General features: G+C 37.6%; 1 protein-coding gene across 3 annotated transcripts in view; it reads left to right on the top strand.

Annotated features, from left to right (window-relative positions):
* Positions 1-14,733, top strand: part of TLK1 (tousled like kinase 1) — a 72,877-nt gene extending 58,144 nt beyond the window's left edge. For all 3 annotated transcript variants that reach the window (XM_065670397.1, XM_065670398.1, XM_065670396.1), the window contains 9 exons: positions 1,432-1,529; positions 4,269-4,350; positions 4,636-4,727; positions 4,814-4,903; positions 5,598-5,767; positions 6,914-7,049; positions 9,550-9,661; positions 9,952-10,059; positions 12,994-14,733. In XM_065670397.1, coding sequence (XP_065526469.1) covers positions 1,432-1,529; positions 4,269-4,350; positions 4,636-4,727; positions 4,814-4,903; positions 5,598-5,767; positions 6,914-7,049; positions 9,550-9,661; positions 9,952-10,059; positions 12,994-13,170 — 1,065 coding nt within the window. In that variant the 3' untranslated portion in view covers positions 13,171-14,733. The remainder of the gene's footprint in view (positions 1-1,431; positions 1,530-4,268; positions 4,351-4,635; positions 4,728-4,813; positions 4,904-5,597; positions 5,768-6,913; positions 7,050-9,549; positions 9,662-9,951; positions 10,060-12,993) is intronic.
* The last annotated feature ends 3,298 nt before the right edge of the window (positions 14,734-18,031 follow it).

The following is an 18,031-nucleotide window of genomic DNA, read 5'->3' on the forward strand; positions in this document are numbered from 1 at the left end:
ATGTCTTGGTTTGGGATAGTAGTTTTTTTTCCTTAGCTTATGGGGAGGGATTCAGGATATCCACTGGAATGATCTAGTCCAGACTTCTCAACTCATTAGAAATCTGGTTATTTAATCTGTGATGTAGAGTTTATGAATACAGTTGTTTCAGGATGTAGTTTTATGATATACAGTGTTTGAAAATACCAACTTCATAGCATTTTCTCTCCCCTGTGATGACTTCTCCCTCCAGCCCTTTGTCCTATGACTTGCTGACCTGTTGCTTTTAACCAGTACCAGCAGGTTGTGCAGTCACAGTATAAACTGGAGAACCAGTCTAGCTTCTTTCAAAAACTAAATATGTATCTTTTTTTTTAAGCTTTAAAAAACAAAACAAGAAAGGATTAGTTTTGCAGTTTGATTCACCATTTGGCTGTATAAGAGGCTGTGCCAAAATAACAAGAGATGATGCGGGGCACTCCTTCCACTGACACTGCTGCTAAAAAATACGTATCAGGTGCCAGACATTCTTTTTCCCTTTTCAGCTAGAATAATTCCATAAATACGAGCTGTCTGGTATGGGCTACTTTTGTGTCCACTTTATGCAAACTTTCAAGTTCTAGAAGTACTAACTGTGAAATCAGTAGAACCTTTTCTTCAGTGTTTTTCAATGAGTGTACATTTTCCACTTTGAATATAGATACATAGGTTTCCATAAATTAAACGTCATGAATTCTTTACTTTCTTAGAGAATCTAAATAAACAACTATTTCAGTGTTCTCTAATATGTAGCATAAACATGAGATAATTTTAAGTGCTGAAATTAGTAGGGAATGTGCTTGTACCTGACATGCTGCTTATGAAATTGCACTCAAAATCTTAGGCAGTACACATTCTGAATTTGTAATTTTAATAAGATATGAATGGAAAAATCATAAATTAGCTTGGTTTTGGTGTGTTGTATCAACATCTTAATGTTTCTGCTGTAATGACTTACACTTTCATTCCTTTTTTCTTTATTTGCACTTCACCCTCAAAATATTTCAAATGTCTTTTCTTAATTCATCAGTTTGTACAAAATCTGTAACTGCCCATATCTCAGTTTTTTCTTTCTACATCAATTTTAGACTGCTTCACAGATAATTTCTCTCCTTGGCTGAAATACAAACCCCAGCTGCCTATCATTTCAAATAGCATCCCTGCAGTGCAGAACAAAACGGTGAACATCCCGTTACCTGTGGGCTCATGGACAGAAAGGTTCCGTGAAACAGGCTTTTGCCTTATCTGTCTGAATTTTTCTGGCTTTAAGAGAAAAGCAGTGCTTTCTTCTAGTTCAGCAGGGTTTTGTAATGTAATGTTCCTCCATCACCACTAGTATTGATGCAGGGGTAAAAATATCCTTTTCAAATGGGGAGTAAATGAGCTTTTATATTTCATTCTTTTCATTTGCAGGAGGAAGCTGAAATACAAGCAGAACTTGAACGTTTGGAAAGAGTTAGGAATCTTCACATAAGAGAGCTGAAAAGAATAAATAATGAAGATAATTCACAGTAAGAGACCTTGCTGTCTTAATTTTGAATGTCTATTTTTAAAATAGTGCTCCAGAATCACATTTTACCTACAGAAGATAGGGTTGTTCATGATTTTTTCTTTGGTTCTCTTTCAGGTTTTGACTTTTAAAAATAAAGTATTACTTATAATTTGGTAAACCTATTAATGGTTTTAACAAATACGCACAAAGTTATATATACACAGCTTACAGTGCAGGAGAGCTAAAACTTCCTAGACGTAGGAAGCTAGACCTGCTAAGCTAAAAAGGGAGCTTAATTGTAAGGGAGCTTAATACAGTTAGTTTAGCTGACAATAATGCAAGAGAATGGTGGGGAGGTTTGCAACAGTAGTGATTTTGTGATGAAGTTAAAATCACGTTTGGTTTTACTGCACTGTGATTTCACTTCTACTAGGTAGCTGTACATATAAAAGGCATACTAAACATTACTCTGTGCTTCAGCTTGCATAGCAATATACCATAAAGTTTAATTGTTCTTTAACATTAGTGATTACTATGTAGATTTGACAGTAATAATTATATAACCTATAAAAATCATCTGTTTTCTGTAATGGGAAATACAAGCACTAATACCAGCACTTCAGGCTGAAGGGAACTGGTTCTGCTTATCCCTGACTGCTTATGCCCTTGCCCTGTTTCCTTTCACATGCCTGCAATGGCATTTCTTTACTGAACAAATGCTGGAAATTGATCCAAGTTGAAACCAGCTCCTATGGTTTCTTTTTCTAGATTAATTTTAACTCCAGATCAATTTCTGGGTCCAGTTCTTTGCCCCAGTTACAAAAATGCATATGTTGCCATGAGGAGAGAGGGCAGTGCAAGGGTGGTATGAAAAGCTGGCGGAAGGAGATGGTGGGACTGGGTTTCTTTCTTTCTGCACTACTAAATATTTACAAAACAGTAGCCTTAAGACTGTAGGATTTTAATTTTTACTTTTTAGACACAGTAGAATTACACCTACACCAAGACTTTTAAACATGAAAGCAACAAGATGTGAAATCGTGCTTAACTGTTTTAATGGTCTCCGTACCTACTCTGCAGGAATACAGAGAAGTTTTGTTCCTGTGTGGCCACAATAGTAATTGGCAGCTAAATTGGTGTTGTGTTTTGGATACAAAAAATAATGGCTTGATTCTTAGAATTCAATGGCAGAATATTTTCTTTTAAAAATAAATTGCCTGCAGCAAATAAACAAGCAGCTCTTTGCAGGTTAAATGATAACTTTTTTAATTCTCAGTGTTTGCATTAGAAGAGTTTTGTTTTTTTAAAAGGAATACTTGAGCATGAAGGAATAAATAGCATAGACAAATGACAGGCTTTGGCTGTAAATAGCGTGTATGTGGGGCAAAGAATGTCCAAATTACACTCCCAGTTGAAAATAGAATTACAGGACCTGGGCAAGCAGAATACTACAGCTTCACTGCTCATTTTCTGCAGTCAACATTGACACATTTTATGGTGCAGAACTAAAAGCTTTAAACATGTTTTTGTAGTAGTTCAAACTTCTGTATTTACCAAGCGGCCAAGCTGCAGCTTACATTCGTAATACAAAAGACAGACCTAACGGAGAAGTGATTTAGGTCTATAGCCCCTCCTATCTTTCCTAATATGTCTTGACAACTGGCTATTTGATAAGGGACAGGGTTCTGAACTGAAGCAGCTGTTTGGTCGTAACTCAGATCCTGTTGGGTTTTCAGTTTCCAGCTGTGGTGCAAAGCTGAGCCCTCTTTCCTGTTCTAGCAATGTTCCCCTCTATGTCCCTCTACCCACGGGTGACCTCCCCAAGTGTCCCAAATATAAAGCAGGCTGCAAACTTGGCTCTTTGGGGTTTCAGCCTTGACGGTGAAGAGTATGAAGTATTGCCCAGTTCAGAGATAGGTAAGCTTGTATGTCTGCTTGTGTTTTTTACAATTGCACTACAATAACAGGAAAAGTGAGAGCGCAAGTTAGGACTTCCCTGTCTGTGTTTAGAGCCCATGTGATGCTGGCGCTACCTGCAAGATACAGATTCTGAGCCATGGAGAGCCACAGAGTAACAAAAGCAGTAATGGAGAGGGAAGGTGATGAGGTTCACAAAAATGGTGTCACTAAAGGCATAAGTTTAGTAGAAGGACTAAGAAAATGTGAATCTAAATTTGAGTGTGGTTTTAAAAGAATTGAGCTACTGGTCAAGGATACTTTTGATTAGAGTATGAGTAGATACTCAGTCCTTTGGTGTGTTTCCCCCACCTTGCTCTTGTTAACTACTTTGTGTTACATGGAATCCATTTTGTTAAAAAGGGGCAGGTGGATACAACAGGTCACTCACATTTCGTGTGAAATTGGAAGAATATGCTCCCTGTCTGTTCCAAAAGGCTGAAGTCTGAGAGTTCTCTAAACTTTGGTACAACAAAGAGAGAACCTTTCTATCAGATATTTAAATATAGGGTTTTTTTCCTTACCATCATAGAAATGGGGAAAAATAACAAAAAGTTTGGCAGAATTGACTGGTTTGATGATGGTATTGTGATATTATTTGTACACTAAATAGTCAAAAGTTACTGAAATTGGCCAGTTGTACAGTTGTGCCATAAGATGACAGTGTTCAGTGTATTATATATAATATACATATATTGCTAGTAAAAAGAAAGCTCTATGTGAGGAGTAATACCAAGAGGTTTACATTTTAAACTCTATTTGTATACCTTACATAGAATTACTATTTTTTTTTTCTTTTGAGGTTTAAAGATCACCCCACGTTGAATGAACGATATTTGTTACTCCACTTACTTGGCCGAGGTGGCTTCAGTGAAGTATACAAGGTAGAGTTTGTTGGGTCTGCTAAACCTAATGTTCGAACCAAGTACAGTTGTACATTTAGTTTTTGGGAGAGGCAAAGGATCTAAGTAAGCAGAATGATTGTACTGTGGTATACTCTTTAAGCATTGGTTGAGCAAGCTCTGATTAACCCGTGGAGGGAGGTAGCATTACAATAGACTTGTCAATAGACCTGTCAGTTATATGTCACTTTTTTCCCTCTCTTTATTTGGTGTTATTTTTATCATCTTTGGTTATAACTTTCCCATATTTGTGGATTTCTTTTTTAGGCTTTTGATCTTTATGAACAAAGATACGCTGCTGTGAAGATTCACCAGCTTAACAAAAGCTGGAGGGATGAAAAGAAAGAAAACTACCACAAGTAAATATTAATGACTTACGCTTCGTATGTTAAACTGAATAGCATTTTATTGATCGTAGAAGGTTAATGTATCCATTTTCTTTTAGACATGCCTGCAGAGAGTATAGAATACACAAAGAACTGGATCACCCCCGGATAGTTAAACTATATGACTACTTCTCCCTGGATACAGATACGTAAGTACATAAAATCATACGTTTTCCAGAAGCTGGCAAGGATTTTAGTACTATATATTAGATAAACAGAAATTAAGAGTATTTGAACAAAAGTAGCATGTTCTTGCTTTCAGCCAAAGTGTTTAGTCCTTACGGGGACTTTAAAAAAAACCCACACTAGTTGCAGACACTAGTCTCAGCTGAATATTGCAGGCCTTCTACAAAGTGATGAAAACACTGTTTTGCAACACATGTCCTGAGGGTGAAGGGGTTATGCAGTGCAGTAATGTTTTTGGGCAGGGCAGGGGCTGCTGCATCTTAAAAAAGTTCCCAAGAGTAAATGGCATCAGGAGTGTTACTAGCCTAAGCTAGTAGTATGGTCACTGGGCTGCATCTCTTTGCATGAAATTATGTCGCATCTTAAGGGAGTGAATTTATTTTTCTATTGAGAAACATGCCTACATAAGCAAGGTAGGGTTTTATTAACTTAACATCAGTATGGGTGCATTTTATCTTTTGGTGAGTATGAATGTTCTGGTTAATGTTAGTTTTCATAAAGCAGTAGTTACACCATGTGTTCTATTAACAACTTTATTCATACAGTTTAATATTCAGGCAGCCATTCTTAAACTTTACAGTATCAAACTAGGTTGTCTGTGTTTCTGATTGTGCAGTTTGGTGCGTTATTTAGTTTTGTCTCTGAATTCTACCCTAGGTTTTGCACGGTGTTAGAATACTGTGAAGGCAATGACTTGGATTTCTATCTCAAGCAACATAAACTGATGTCAGAGAAGGAAGCTAGGTCCATTGTAATGCAAATAGTAAATGCACTACGGTATCTCAATGAGATCAAGCCCCCTATTATACACTATGATCTTAAACCAGGTAAATGAGGAATGTTACAATTGAAAATGTAAATTTTTTTTATCCTTTTGTTTGTAATTCATGTCTGAATACACCAAAATTATCTTCTGTATGTCAGCCTTACTGTAAACAGCCTTTCTTTCTAGCTTTATTGCCAAAATAATCTGTCTTTTCTTTGAAAAAATATTTGCTGTAACTTTTCTACTTTGTATTATTTTGATTCAAATTTGCAGGGAAAAAAAATCATACAGCAGCATTTAGATGCATACATTGGTATTTAGTAATATAAACAGCTATCATTAGTTGGTTCTCCTGTCTGATCCCTGTGGAATGCTGATGTGTAAATAATTTTTCCTTTACGTGTTTCCTTGTCTGCAAAGGATTTAAATAGGTAATCGGTCACTATCAGCATCCCAATGTAAGCACTTCAAAGCAGGACTTTACGGAAGTTTTCTTTACAATGAATAACAAGCATTATCATAAATGATGTATTCTGTTTTGATTCCATGGCTTTTGATTTACCACCTTACATGAAAGATGCTTGTATTCTTCGTGTACTTTAATCTGCTACACTTCCAAGTATGGTGTTTGTAAAGTAACTCTTAATGCCGGCCTGTTTGCTTCCTGCTGTGTAATAAATTAGATTCATGCAGATTTCTCTCACATTATTTAATTGTACAGAATGTATTCTTAGTCTTGTAAATCTTTTTGTTCTTAGAGGAACTTCATCAGATAACTTTTATATCAAGAAATTTTACTTTGACACAACTAATCAATTTCTTGGCACAGTTTTATAGCACATGCAAGCCCTGAAACCTGTAGCGTAGGATTGTTCTGGGCAGAAAAATATAAAACTTCATTGTAACTGGTATCCTGCTATGTATGGTTTTGTGTTACCTCGCTACATTTTGGTGTTTTCTCACTGCCCAGCCAGCTCCCAGCTGACGGAGCCATTTCAGATGATGTTAATAACTTAGAGAGTTCCTGAGACTGCACTGAAATGTGTCATAGTCAAGTTACTCTAGACTTGAGGGTATAAAGATGATGTAAAGCTGTCCCTTACCCTCATGAAGTTAGATATTTCTGAATATTTAATGTGGTTGTGAAAATAAAGCATTCTGTTAGCTTTTTTGAGGTAATTATATTTTTTTTACCTTTCCTGGATAGGTAATATCCTTCTTGTAGATGGAACAGCATGTGGAGAAATAAAAATTACTGATTTTGGCCTCTCCAAAATAATGGATGATGATAGCTATGGTGTGGATGGAATGGATTTAACTTCACAGGGAGCAGGAACTTACTGGTAATACCTGGTTCGATTTTGCTGTTCATGTTTCATAAATGCTCTCTTACAAAGCCAATTTGGAGAGAGCTAGCATTAAAAATATTAAAATGGATGACAGTCAAGACTTTTGTGCAGTACTGTGAATGTTGATATTCACAAATGTTAGAATGGTAACATAACAAGTAAGGTAAGAGAGTGTGAGTGTGTCGTTTATTTTTTTATATATATATAAAAAAATGTGGAGAAGATCACTATGATTTAGCAACATGGTTTCCCTGAGGAAGCAGGTGTTTTATCTTCAGCTGCAGGTGGTTGTTGATGTTTGACAGAGCTATGATGATTTAAGTGTGGGTGCTTAGTCCTTGGGGATCTTAGAGCAGGGATTACCAGCAGGTAATGTCCTTAGGACAAAAGAGTATTCACTCTTCTGTCCTAAAGGTTAATGACAGCTCAGCAGCTGTGGTTTGTTTTCTGTGTGCACTTGCTTGCTAGTCCAAAAACCTGAAGTTTTAGAGCTGTCTACAGAGCAGGAATGACAATAAGCTTACAGAGAAACTGTTTCTAGAATTTGCTTTCTAAAGATGCAGATTCTTCATGGCACAGTAGCTCTTTCAGCTGCTGCGGTACCTATGTCAGCTTATATTGGCCAGGTTACTATTTGTGAGTTCATTTGTTCTTACTCTCCTCATTCATTCTTACTCTCCTCATTCTGCCTGTAGCAAGGTCAGAGTGAGGAGCTGAAACCTAACTAAACAGAGAAGCCGGTGTTGTTCCCATTTACTCTTCAGCTTTTCCTATATTTGGAAATTGCACATAATAAAGTTTTTTCCTTTTCTTTCAGATTTTTAGAAAAGCAAGCACGCATACTCTTTCAGAAGTGCCAATGTGCACATGCTGTGAGAAGACAATTATTCAAGTTGAAGCATTTTAGAAGTGTTAGGCTTTTGTTACTCTTTTTAATACTTTACCTATATAAAGACCAATTTGTTGTACCAATGAATGTAAAAAAGTTTCAGCCTTTGGATTTCATTTAAAATGCCACAGGCGTTAGTGGTGCTGTAAACTTAAGACATCAGAAACGATCTGTGACCATTATGGGTTCATGATGAATCTCTGCATTACTAAATCATACTTTCTCTGAGCCCGAAATCTTCTTTAAGAAAGGAAATATTTTGAATGAGATTGGGGTGGGGGATGAGTCTCTTTAGAGCATATTGCACAAACTGCCAGCACCATAGTCCTGGAAGGGATTTCCTCAGTCATTGGATCCGGTTACCTGCCTTTCCAGATAGTCAAGTCACATAATCTCTTTTGTAAACTTAAAGGCGTTTGTATTAAATTTATTTAGTGTTTTGTCCCCAGTAATCTGATTTGAAGTGTGTTCTGTAACCTCAGTTCTCTGATCATTAGAAACCTAATCCTCTCATTTACGGACTGTATTTATTTGTGGCCAGTTTATACTTGTTTGTTCCTGTGCCAACACTGTCCTTCCTGAAGTAGGTTGTTTCCCTTCCTCATACTTTCCTCTTGATGTTTTTCTAGCCTTCAATATTTTTCACTGAATTTTGTAGGCTCTCTATTCTTCAGATCATTTTAGTAGCTTTCTTTGCACTTGGATTTAAGCTCATTTTTCCTGACTGTTGTAATCAGAATTGTACACAAGTATTCCAGATGAGTTTTTTGTGATACTGCATGAAATTCGTTTTTATGTTGCATTCTTATCTCATTTTTCTCCTTATTCCCGTTTCTACAAATAATTTCTTCAAAATTTCTTTAAAAACCTTATATACTGTTAATGAAAGAATGTCTGGTCTGTAGATACTCTAATCGCTTTTATGCCTTTCTTCATTTTAGATGCTACCGTCGATAATACATGACTGCCCCCACATTGATATGCTTGGGAGGTTTTGTTTGTTTGTTTGTTTTTTAAGGAGGTTCCATTTCACCAGTTCTTTTGTCATTCAGGAGTGCCACAGGAACTCCCACAGCTTTCAGCTCTTTAAGTATGGCTTCCTGCAGATTATAGGAATGGAAATAGCAATCACCTTTGTCTACCATATATACCTCTGGTTAATGTCATTGTTCTCACTAAAAACTTAGATAAAAAGGTCTTTAAGTTATATCTATATTATCTCTGATTCCTAACCAGGCCTTGCAGTAAAGTGCTCTTATATGGCTTTCATCTTTTCTTACTCTGGTAGATGGAGACAGTTCATATTTAACCTAGGATTCCAATTAAAACAAAACAAAGAAAGGTGATAATTAGTGATTTAGGTAGAGAATATTGGTATTTGTGCTTCTGTGAAATAGACCCTCTATTTGACTGACTATACAAAAAGCTGTCATGTCAGTTTTGATGGCTGTGCAGAGTGTTGGAATGTGGATCATAAGGCAGCTGTGCAGTTGTCAAGAGATCAGAGATGTGTATATGAAGTGTTTGCATACTTTGGTACTTGAGGAAGTTCTAGTGATGCCATACATCTACTTGCAGACCTGAGATGCATATTTTGTTTTCCAGGTACCTGCCTCCAGAGTGTTTTGTAGTTGGCAAAGAGCCGCCAAAGATTTCTAATAAGGTTGATGTATGGTCAGTTGGAGTAATCTTTTTTCAATGCCTTTATGGTAGAAAGGTAAGGAAACCTTTGTTTGAAAATTGGAGGTTTAGTGTAAATGCCTGTTACCAGTAGAATGTGAGTTATACTCACAAAGATATAAAACTACATGGAAAATTCCTTGTGTTACTTTTTGGTGGTGTGCATTGATACTGCAAGAAATGCAGAAAATCTTGACTGAAACTTCGTATTTACAGAATGGCTAGCAGTTTGTATTAACACTTCAGCAATTTGCTGCAGCATAAATATTTATGAAATCAAAGTAGTTGGATAATTCTCATGAAGCAAATAATGTGCTTATTTTTCAGCCATTTGGCCACAATCAATCACAGCAAGATATCTTACAAGAAAATACAATATTAAAAGCCACAGAAGTTCAGTTCCCTGTTAAACCTGTTGTAAGCAATGAAGCCAAGGTAACTTTTCCTATGATCTCTGAGTAACAGTTAAAACATTCATCATAAAGGATTCTGCTGTAAAATCACTGTTACGAATGCTATGGGACATAGTAACTAAACATGTAGGAAAACATAATTGAGAACTAGTATTTTTATGTTTTTATTTAAGAAAACTTATTCTGGGACTTCTCAAAATCATGTACTTCAAAGTAAGCCTGTATATATTCCAGAAATTTTCAAGTGGTTTTAAAGTAGGCTGCCTCAAAAATTGTCTGCTTTGCTTTTTCCCAGAGGATCTTAGTGTCTCACTCAAGCTGTCTCATTACATATTCTTGTGAAATAGTAATGCTAACAGCAACAAGCTCTCTCTGAAAACAGTGAATGTTATTCTCTTCAGCTTTACTGGCTTGAAGAACTATTTGACTGTGAAATACCTGGAGTACATGGCTGCTAACACCCTTCCCCTTGAAAGGTTGTAGTATGTGTGTGTTAACTGAAAGCTGAGATGAGAAATGTAAATTCTTAAGGTTAAGAATCTTATAAAATACGTTGATGCCATAAAGGTGTGGATGGCAGTTTCCTGAAAAATGTTATTTTGAAACATCTGTAGTATCAAGCTCATCTCACTCATCTCTGTAGACTAGTTGAAACAGATTAAGGTGGTTTCCCAAATGATTCCGGCTGAGAGCATCCGTAACACAAATCCAGTTTTCTGAGTAAGGACAAAAACATTATATATGTTACTTGTTTGTAAAAGTGTCCCAATTTTTGAAAAAAGTATTCATGGCCAGATGCAGAAGAAGTGTGCTCATTGAAAAAATAGAAAAATGCTAAGATGATAGAATGCCTGTTCAGATTTCAGCATATGTTTAATACATACTTAGATTTGGGACACAAGCTGAAAAAATGCTGGGAATGTTAAGATCTATCTTCTAAAGATTTAAGGGTAAGGAAACCTGTTTCTAGAGGCTGGAACCTCCCAAGAAAAAAAGTGTTTTGGGTACATAAACCTGCTGTTAGAATTTGTGGTACTTTCCCATCACTTATAATTTCTAGAAGTAGTGTTAGTGAATTGCATAAGATTATGAATATTTGGTGAAGAATTGTAGTTCTTTTGGTAGAATTTTCTGGTTGCTTTTTTTTGGGGGGGGTTCACCCCATTTGGAAATATCATCTCCCTTGAATGCTTTTGACAAATACACATCATATAACATGATAACATTGCATGTTAAAAGTTTATATCCCTGTCTTTTAACTTTGTGTTTCTTTGTCATTAGTACTTTTTAATGTTGGGAAAGAGTAGACAGACAAGAGTAGACTGTGGCAACTTTTATGTTCTCCATGTATTCCATGTTCTGTTTGTTTGTTTGAAAAACTAAAATAAACTTTCAGTGTTCTTCGCTCTTACTAACATTGTCACGATAGCTGTAAGAGAGAGAAATTATTCTCCAGTGGAAATGCTATAAAACAATTTCAGACTAACTTGTAAATTCAGACCATTTATGATGACTCTGTAGAATCCAAATTGTCTTTCAGATTTATAGGCCTGGCACTTGGAAAAGAACAGCTTGTAAACTGAGATTCTGATTTGGAAAACATGGAGATGAAATAAATATGGAACCTGAAATGACATTGTTAGTTTGTTTTCAGACTGTAACTGTCCTTTGATCCTCCTTACTTTTCCCTTTTTTATGAAGTGTTCTCCTTCTCATTGCAGTAATGTGTCTACAGTGCCACAGAAGCATGAAGTCTTTTACAAACATTTTAGACACAAACTGTTACTCTGAGGATCTTGCAAACAACTCTTAACAATTCGTTTGTTTTGAAGGATTTATTGAGAAGAATTTGGTTAAAATCCGTAATGTCCATGAACATCTGAATTTATATTGACAGATGTTCATTATTTTTATTTTATACTGTGTTCATGCTGGATATACAAATGATAGAAGTAAATTCTAGCAGGATTCTTTGGAGCTTGCATCACAGTTTTTTTCCTTTAATCTCCAGTTTTTAATTGGAGCAAAGAAAAACAGCTGAACAGATTTATCAAAGAAAAGATTTTCAATTCTTTTAAATTAAGTCCTAAATTAAGTAATGACATGCTTGTCAGTTCTGTAGTAATAATAAGGATTTTCTATCATTAAATGTTGAAGCCCAAGCTCTCAGGAGACCAAATGTTCTGTTTATGCTAGACAAGACTTGACAGAAACTTTCAGCATAAAGTGATTGGCATACATTGTATGGACCTAAATGCAGGATAACGTAGTGTCTCAGGAACAGTCCTGAAGCTAGCTATAGAATTTGTCAGTTGATTAGATATTTTTAAGCAGATGGGATTGAGTTTTTTCTGGGAAAAGGAGTTCAGCTAGGTAGTGCTTCTTAAGTAGTCTATTAGTTATTTAATGCCAATTGAAAATGGCAACCACCATTGTGAAATTTCACATTTTGCTTTATTCCATCATGGTACATGTGGTAATGCTTGGTTTCAAAGGTCAGCTAAAGCATTAAAATTCTGTCCCTGTATCTTCCATGTACTCTTCTTCTACTGCACAGCTGAATGGTTTTAGAAGCTCCGTGGAGCTCCTTTCTACTTTTTCAGTCCTCTTGACGTTTGCTTCTGGTTTTCACTAAGCTGTTCAGGGATAACACATGCAGAATTCTAATTGTGTGATATGCTAATATTTCACTTGTAAATGCAGTTCCTAAACATGGAAATAAATATTTTAAGTGTAATTATATGAAGCCAATTAATTTGCTGGATTTTGTTTGTTTGTTTGTTTGTTTCTTCAGTGATGTTACATTTTTTTCATGGTCTCGGTAGCAAAATGTTACACTGTCATTTGAATTGAATTAGATAGGAACAAGAGTTTCTACAGGAGGACATGCATATTTGCTTGTAAGCAGACGTAATTATTTGGAATGGTACTGTAACTTTTTGTATTTCTTTTCTAGGCCTTTATCAGACGCTGTTTAGCATACCGAAAAGAGGATAGATTTGATGTCCACCAGCTGGCTAATGATCCTTATCTTCTCCCTCATATGAGGAGATCAAATTCTTCAGGAAACTTGCATATGACTGGGCTAGCAGCATCCCCTACACCACCTACTTCAAGCATTATTTCGTACTGAAATTTCTCCAACCAAGCAATGACATTACACCTTTGTGTAGTTTCCAGATTCAGACTTGAGCTTGAAAGCAGTTGAGTGTTTCTACACAGGACAAGTTTGATAACTGTGTTTTCAGACTGAAGTCCTCCTACATAGTGTCATTTGTATGATTGGAATGGATCATGGACTGTGAATAAATGTACCCTTCTGAGAAATACTTTTAAACATTGAAGGATGACACTGCCTGTTACACACTAACAGGTATATTGTGTTGAAGACTGAAGAAAAGGTTTTTAGTTTTTTCTGGGGAACATTGTAAATAATCTTTTTAATACTTAAAAGTACATTTGGTTGATACTGGAAAGTTCTAACATGAAGGGTAGTTTTTCATTATTTAAATAAAAAAGGGTAGTGAACCAATTTGAAAACAGGAAATATTCCGTGCCTGATTATAAACTAAATAAACTGCCATCTTTCCAAGACATTGATCTTTTGAAACCAAAGTAAGGAGTGTGAGACAGTCGAAGATACGTTCTGCGTCAGATTCCTCAGATAAAATTGTAGTATTTTATTTGGCAGCTCAGGCTTGTACCTCCAAAAATGTGGTGGTGTTTCACTGAATTTAGATTGGAAGGGTGATATGGAATTCCTGGTACTTACTTCTCAAATAGATTGCTAATTTTGAAATCTGCTCAATTTTCTAAAAAAACTATACTTGCTGTGGTATTGAAACTTGTGAAACTTTCCAGACTTCTGATAAAAGCAAGCAACAGTATGAAACCAAATGCAAACAGGTCATGTATAATGTTCTATGCAGGAATAATGATAAATTCCCTTCTAGCTCTATTGTAAATTGTTGTACAGATGTCACATTTTCAGTTAAATTCCAGCAACTTATTCCTGTACAAATGTTTAAAGTATGGCTTTTTCTAATTGGATATTGTATTTTTTTTAAGTCTCCCTCAAGGCGCTTTTAATTGCTGCTAAATGACGTTGCTTTTACTTTTGCGAAAGAATCAAATGACCTCCTTAAGGTGCGAGTCAACTGTACGTTATTGAGAGATTAAGAGTAAGTAATTCATAACAATCAAGGCATGTAAAACAGATCTGTGTTGGCAATATACAGGACAGTTCTTTAAGCCAGTTTATTGCGTTCTCGATATGCAGAGCGCATTGATACTAGATGTAGAAGTTGCTCATGGTTATTCTCTATTTCTGGAAGTTCCTATCAACAAGGAAATGTTTCTTGTACAGATATTTTAAAATGTGAAACATTTTCTAACTGCCTTGTATGGTAGAAACTTACTTTTCAGAACAGTGTATCTCTCACTATTCTTTTTACTATCCCATTCTTGATGCTGAATACCTATATGTAATTTTGTCCATGTTGCAGAAAAAGGAGGCTGTATTACCACCGGTTTTCATTTAGTATTGTACAGTTAAACTGTTGCTCTTGTTTCTGATGTTGCAAGCCATTTTGTTTTCATTGTATATAAAGAAACATTAACTGTCTCTTTAAGATGCTGCTGAAATTGTAGAGAATGTAGCCAAAACAGTAATAAACAATGACAGTTGAAATTTCAAGGTTTTAATTGTGTGCCTTTGCATTTCAATAAAGGGGAATCAGCTCACCATATCGCTGAGCTACACTTAGCTATTGAAAGCAAACGCTCTTCAATTACAAACAGAAGGCCAATAACAATTAAAGTAACATTGGAGGTGTAAGTGAAGGATTCCATGAAACTTGAATCTGTCATAATGACATATGTCAAAATGAAGTAACCAAAGCATCGTTTCACTGAATAGACCTTACAGAAACAACTTCAAGTATTTCAACAGGTCCTTCTAGAGTTATTTAACTGCGGAATAAGATTAGCTCATAGAACAAAATTAAGACTCAAATACTCTTTCTGTGTTATATTCATCAGAGTACTGGGACTGCATCCCTTCCATCCTTCACAGTGTGAGACCAGGTCCATAGTTCAAGGGAGGAGAATGTGCCATAGCTGTAGGTTCTCATTAGATTTCATTCATTGTTTCTCTGCATGTGTCAATATTGGAAGTTAAATTGAAGAATTTGTTACGGTTACCCCTAGTAAACGAAAGTTTGGCAATATATTAGAGAACTAAAGTAACTAGAAATTTTACAGCCACCTAAAGACTAAGGGGCTTTATGCATTGCACTAATTATATGCAGATTTGTTTTTCCTGTTGTTAGCATTTGGGAATAGGCTGTTGTGGCCGAGTACATGGCACTTACTCCAGCTTTACAAGTACACACTTCTGAAACCTAAACCATCATTTTAAACAATTTCTCATAGAAATACACGAAAGAAAGGAGAGTCACCATTTCCTCTTTTGAATCTTAGTTGGAGGTAAGAACCTCCAATATACAGTTATGTTTGTGTTAGAACCTTACAGTATTGTTAATAAAAATTTCGTATCTGTGCTCACAGGAAGACATCTGAGTTAGTGTGTTTGGTGCCTGGTATTCAGCAACTTGTGCTTGGGATAGAGACCCAAATTACTGCTGCTTGTGGAGCAATGCTGATCTACCCCCAGGTAATAGATGCATTGGTGGTTCAGTCTGTATTTCATGCATGTTTTACTAACTTCATCATGTGTCATCCATCACTGGATGTTCTAAGCTGTCTTGATTTAGCAGCAAGTAGACAGAAGGAATAAAGTTAAACCTTATCAAGCAGGTTTTAATGAACCTTGGAAACAATGGGCTTCCTGTACTTGAAATTCATAAATACTTCCAATTTTCTGTATTTACTGGAAGGTGCTAAAACACTACATTGCTGTATAATAAAACCCCAACCTACATATGAAACAGGTGACTGTAGGGTAAGTTCAGCCCTTTCGATTGTAGCACTACAGGTCACTGCAGCTAGAGTGAACAAAGTTTGGCTTGTTTCTGGAAAACAACCGTGTTTTGTCACCCTGTTACTTGTGTTTGCATTGCAGTTCAGATTTCAGTGGACATTCTTCTCCCTTAGCTGGGTCTGTGCTGGTTGGTAGGTACCGTTTTCAGGGAGGCCAGTTACTATTTTAATTTTCTAAAAAGTGCTTTTAACACTCACGAGAAGACTGGAAGGGCATCTCCTTGCTGGCCGGCTGCCCAAGGGCTATTGACTGCACACACTTTGCTGTGAGCAAACCGCTGCATAATTAGAGAGGCTTTGAAAAGCCCACAAAGCCGGGAGCCCTCTCAGTATGCGAGTCACGGGCGTGCGAGGTGCCAAGCTGCTGCTGGACCCTGCGCAGGGGCCAGGGGCTGCGGATGGTGGCCTAAGCAGGTGACCGGCTAAGGTGTGTTTAAAAGGAAAGCATGCCCTGGGTCTGAAGCATCCTGGGTGCTCCTGCTCCAGCTTCAACATCTTTCTGTTGAGAAAACCACAGGTCTGAGGCAGGGCCACTATCCCTGTCTTCCCCAAGCCATCAGCTCCAGTTCTGGGAGCAGGCGCAAGTACCCAGCCGTGCTGCTGCTCCAGTCCTGCTCCGGATTGCAGCTCTGCTGGGGCTGGGGCTGCGCCTCTCAGCCCAGAGGAGCTGCGGCAGCTGAGGGCCTCGCTGGGCAGGGGCTGGCAGCCTCTCTCTCCTTACCCACCGCCATATTTTGTGCAGAGGGCTGGAGGAGTGAGGGACGCTGCTGGGTGAAGGGGGCCACCAGGAGGGGTGGGAGGTGTCTCTGGGACATTTGTTTGTCTTCAGAGAGCCCCAGGACTTGCTGGTCTTCTCCAGAAGTGGGACATGGTGTTGGGAAGGGGGACTGGGAAGCCTGGCCTGGTGTGGGGCCTGGGCAGGGGATTGGCACAGCCTCAAAATTCAGAGGCAGAGCAGTAGGAGTCTCTCAACTTCAGTATCTAAACCAGCCCCGACTCTCAGTTGCTGTTGTGGGGTATTTTAAGTATTTGTAATACATAACGGCTGCTGTCAGAGGGAAGACCCTGGTTTCCCAGGGGAGGGGCTCCTGGCAGCACGGACTGATGGTGTTTCACCATCGCGGACTCACACTCTGTGTGCTGGCCGGCCCACCGTGTCTGTCTGCTGTCACATCACCCAGGCCAGGCACTGTCGTTTCTGCAGTCCCAGCCTGCTCCTGCCATGGGCTTTGGGGTGTAAATACCTCTCCTGAGGCCTGGTGCATACCCAGCAGCCATGGATGGTAGAGTGAAGAACTGTGTTGTGTTTCTAGGAAAGGTAAGACTGCAAATGCTTTCAGAGAGGTCATGAATAATCCAACAATTTCATACGTCTGTGACCACTGGTTGATGAAAGGAGACTAGTAAGATCAACAGAGCTCTCCCTGGGTCACCAGCCTGGGGGCCTGGTTTATGTACCTGCCACCTGAGCCCAATGTGTTTCCAGGTGCCCTTTCCACCAAACAAGCAGGTTTTACTTGGTCCTCAATGCTTACAAGGCGAGGGTCCCTGAAAAGTTGTCTGGGGCATTCCAGTACCCAAGTTTGGCTCCAGTTTACTTATATCCTGACAAATTTTTCACCTTATCCTTAAAGATGCCCATCAGTGGAGGCTACATTACTTATCCATGCAATCTACCCCAGTTTTTCCTAGCATCCTGTCTTTCTTGCTTATTAAGCCTGTTATTTCCAGTCTTGTGCATTATGGCTTACTGCGCCCCCTCCATATATTTCATTTTGAACTTCACGCATGTTTATTGAGTATCCTTCAGAGTTAAGATTATTATCTTCTGAACAAATGAGGTCTTTGCATTATCTATTTCAGATACTCAACTCCTAACACAATGTTAGGGAAACTTATTGTTGAAGAAATTACTTTTATCTATTTTGCTCTAAGTAATTGAGTCACTTTGAGATATTTTCATTGTGCTATGTTTCCTAAGCCAGAAAAATTCT

This window comes from Lathamus discolor, chromosome 3, assembly GCF_037157495.1.
Source record: "Lathamus discolor isolate bLatDis1 chromosome 3, bLatDis1.hap1, whole genome shotgun sequence".
NCBI classification, from domain to species: domain Eukaryota; kingdom Metazoa; phylum Chordata; class Aves; order Psittaciformes; family Psittacidae; genus Lathamus; species Lathamus discolor.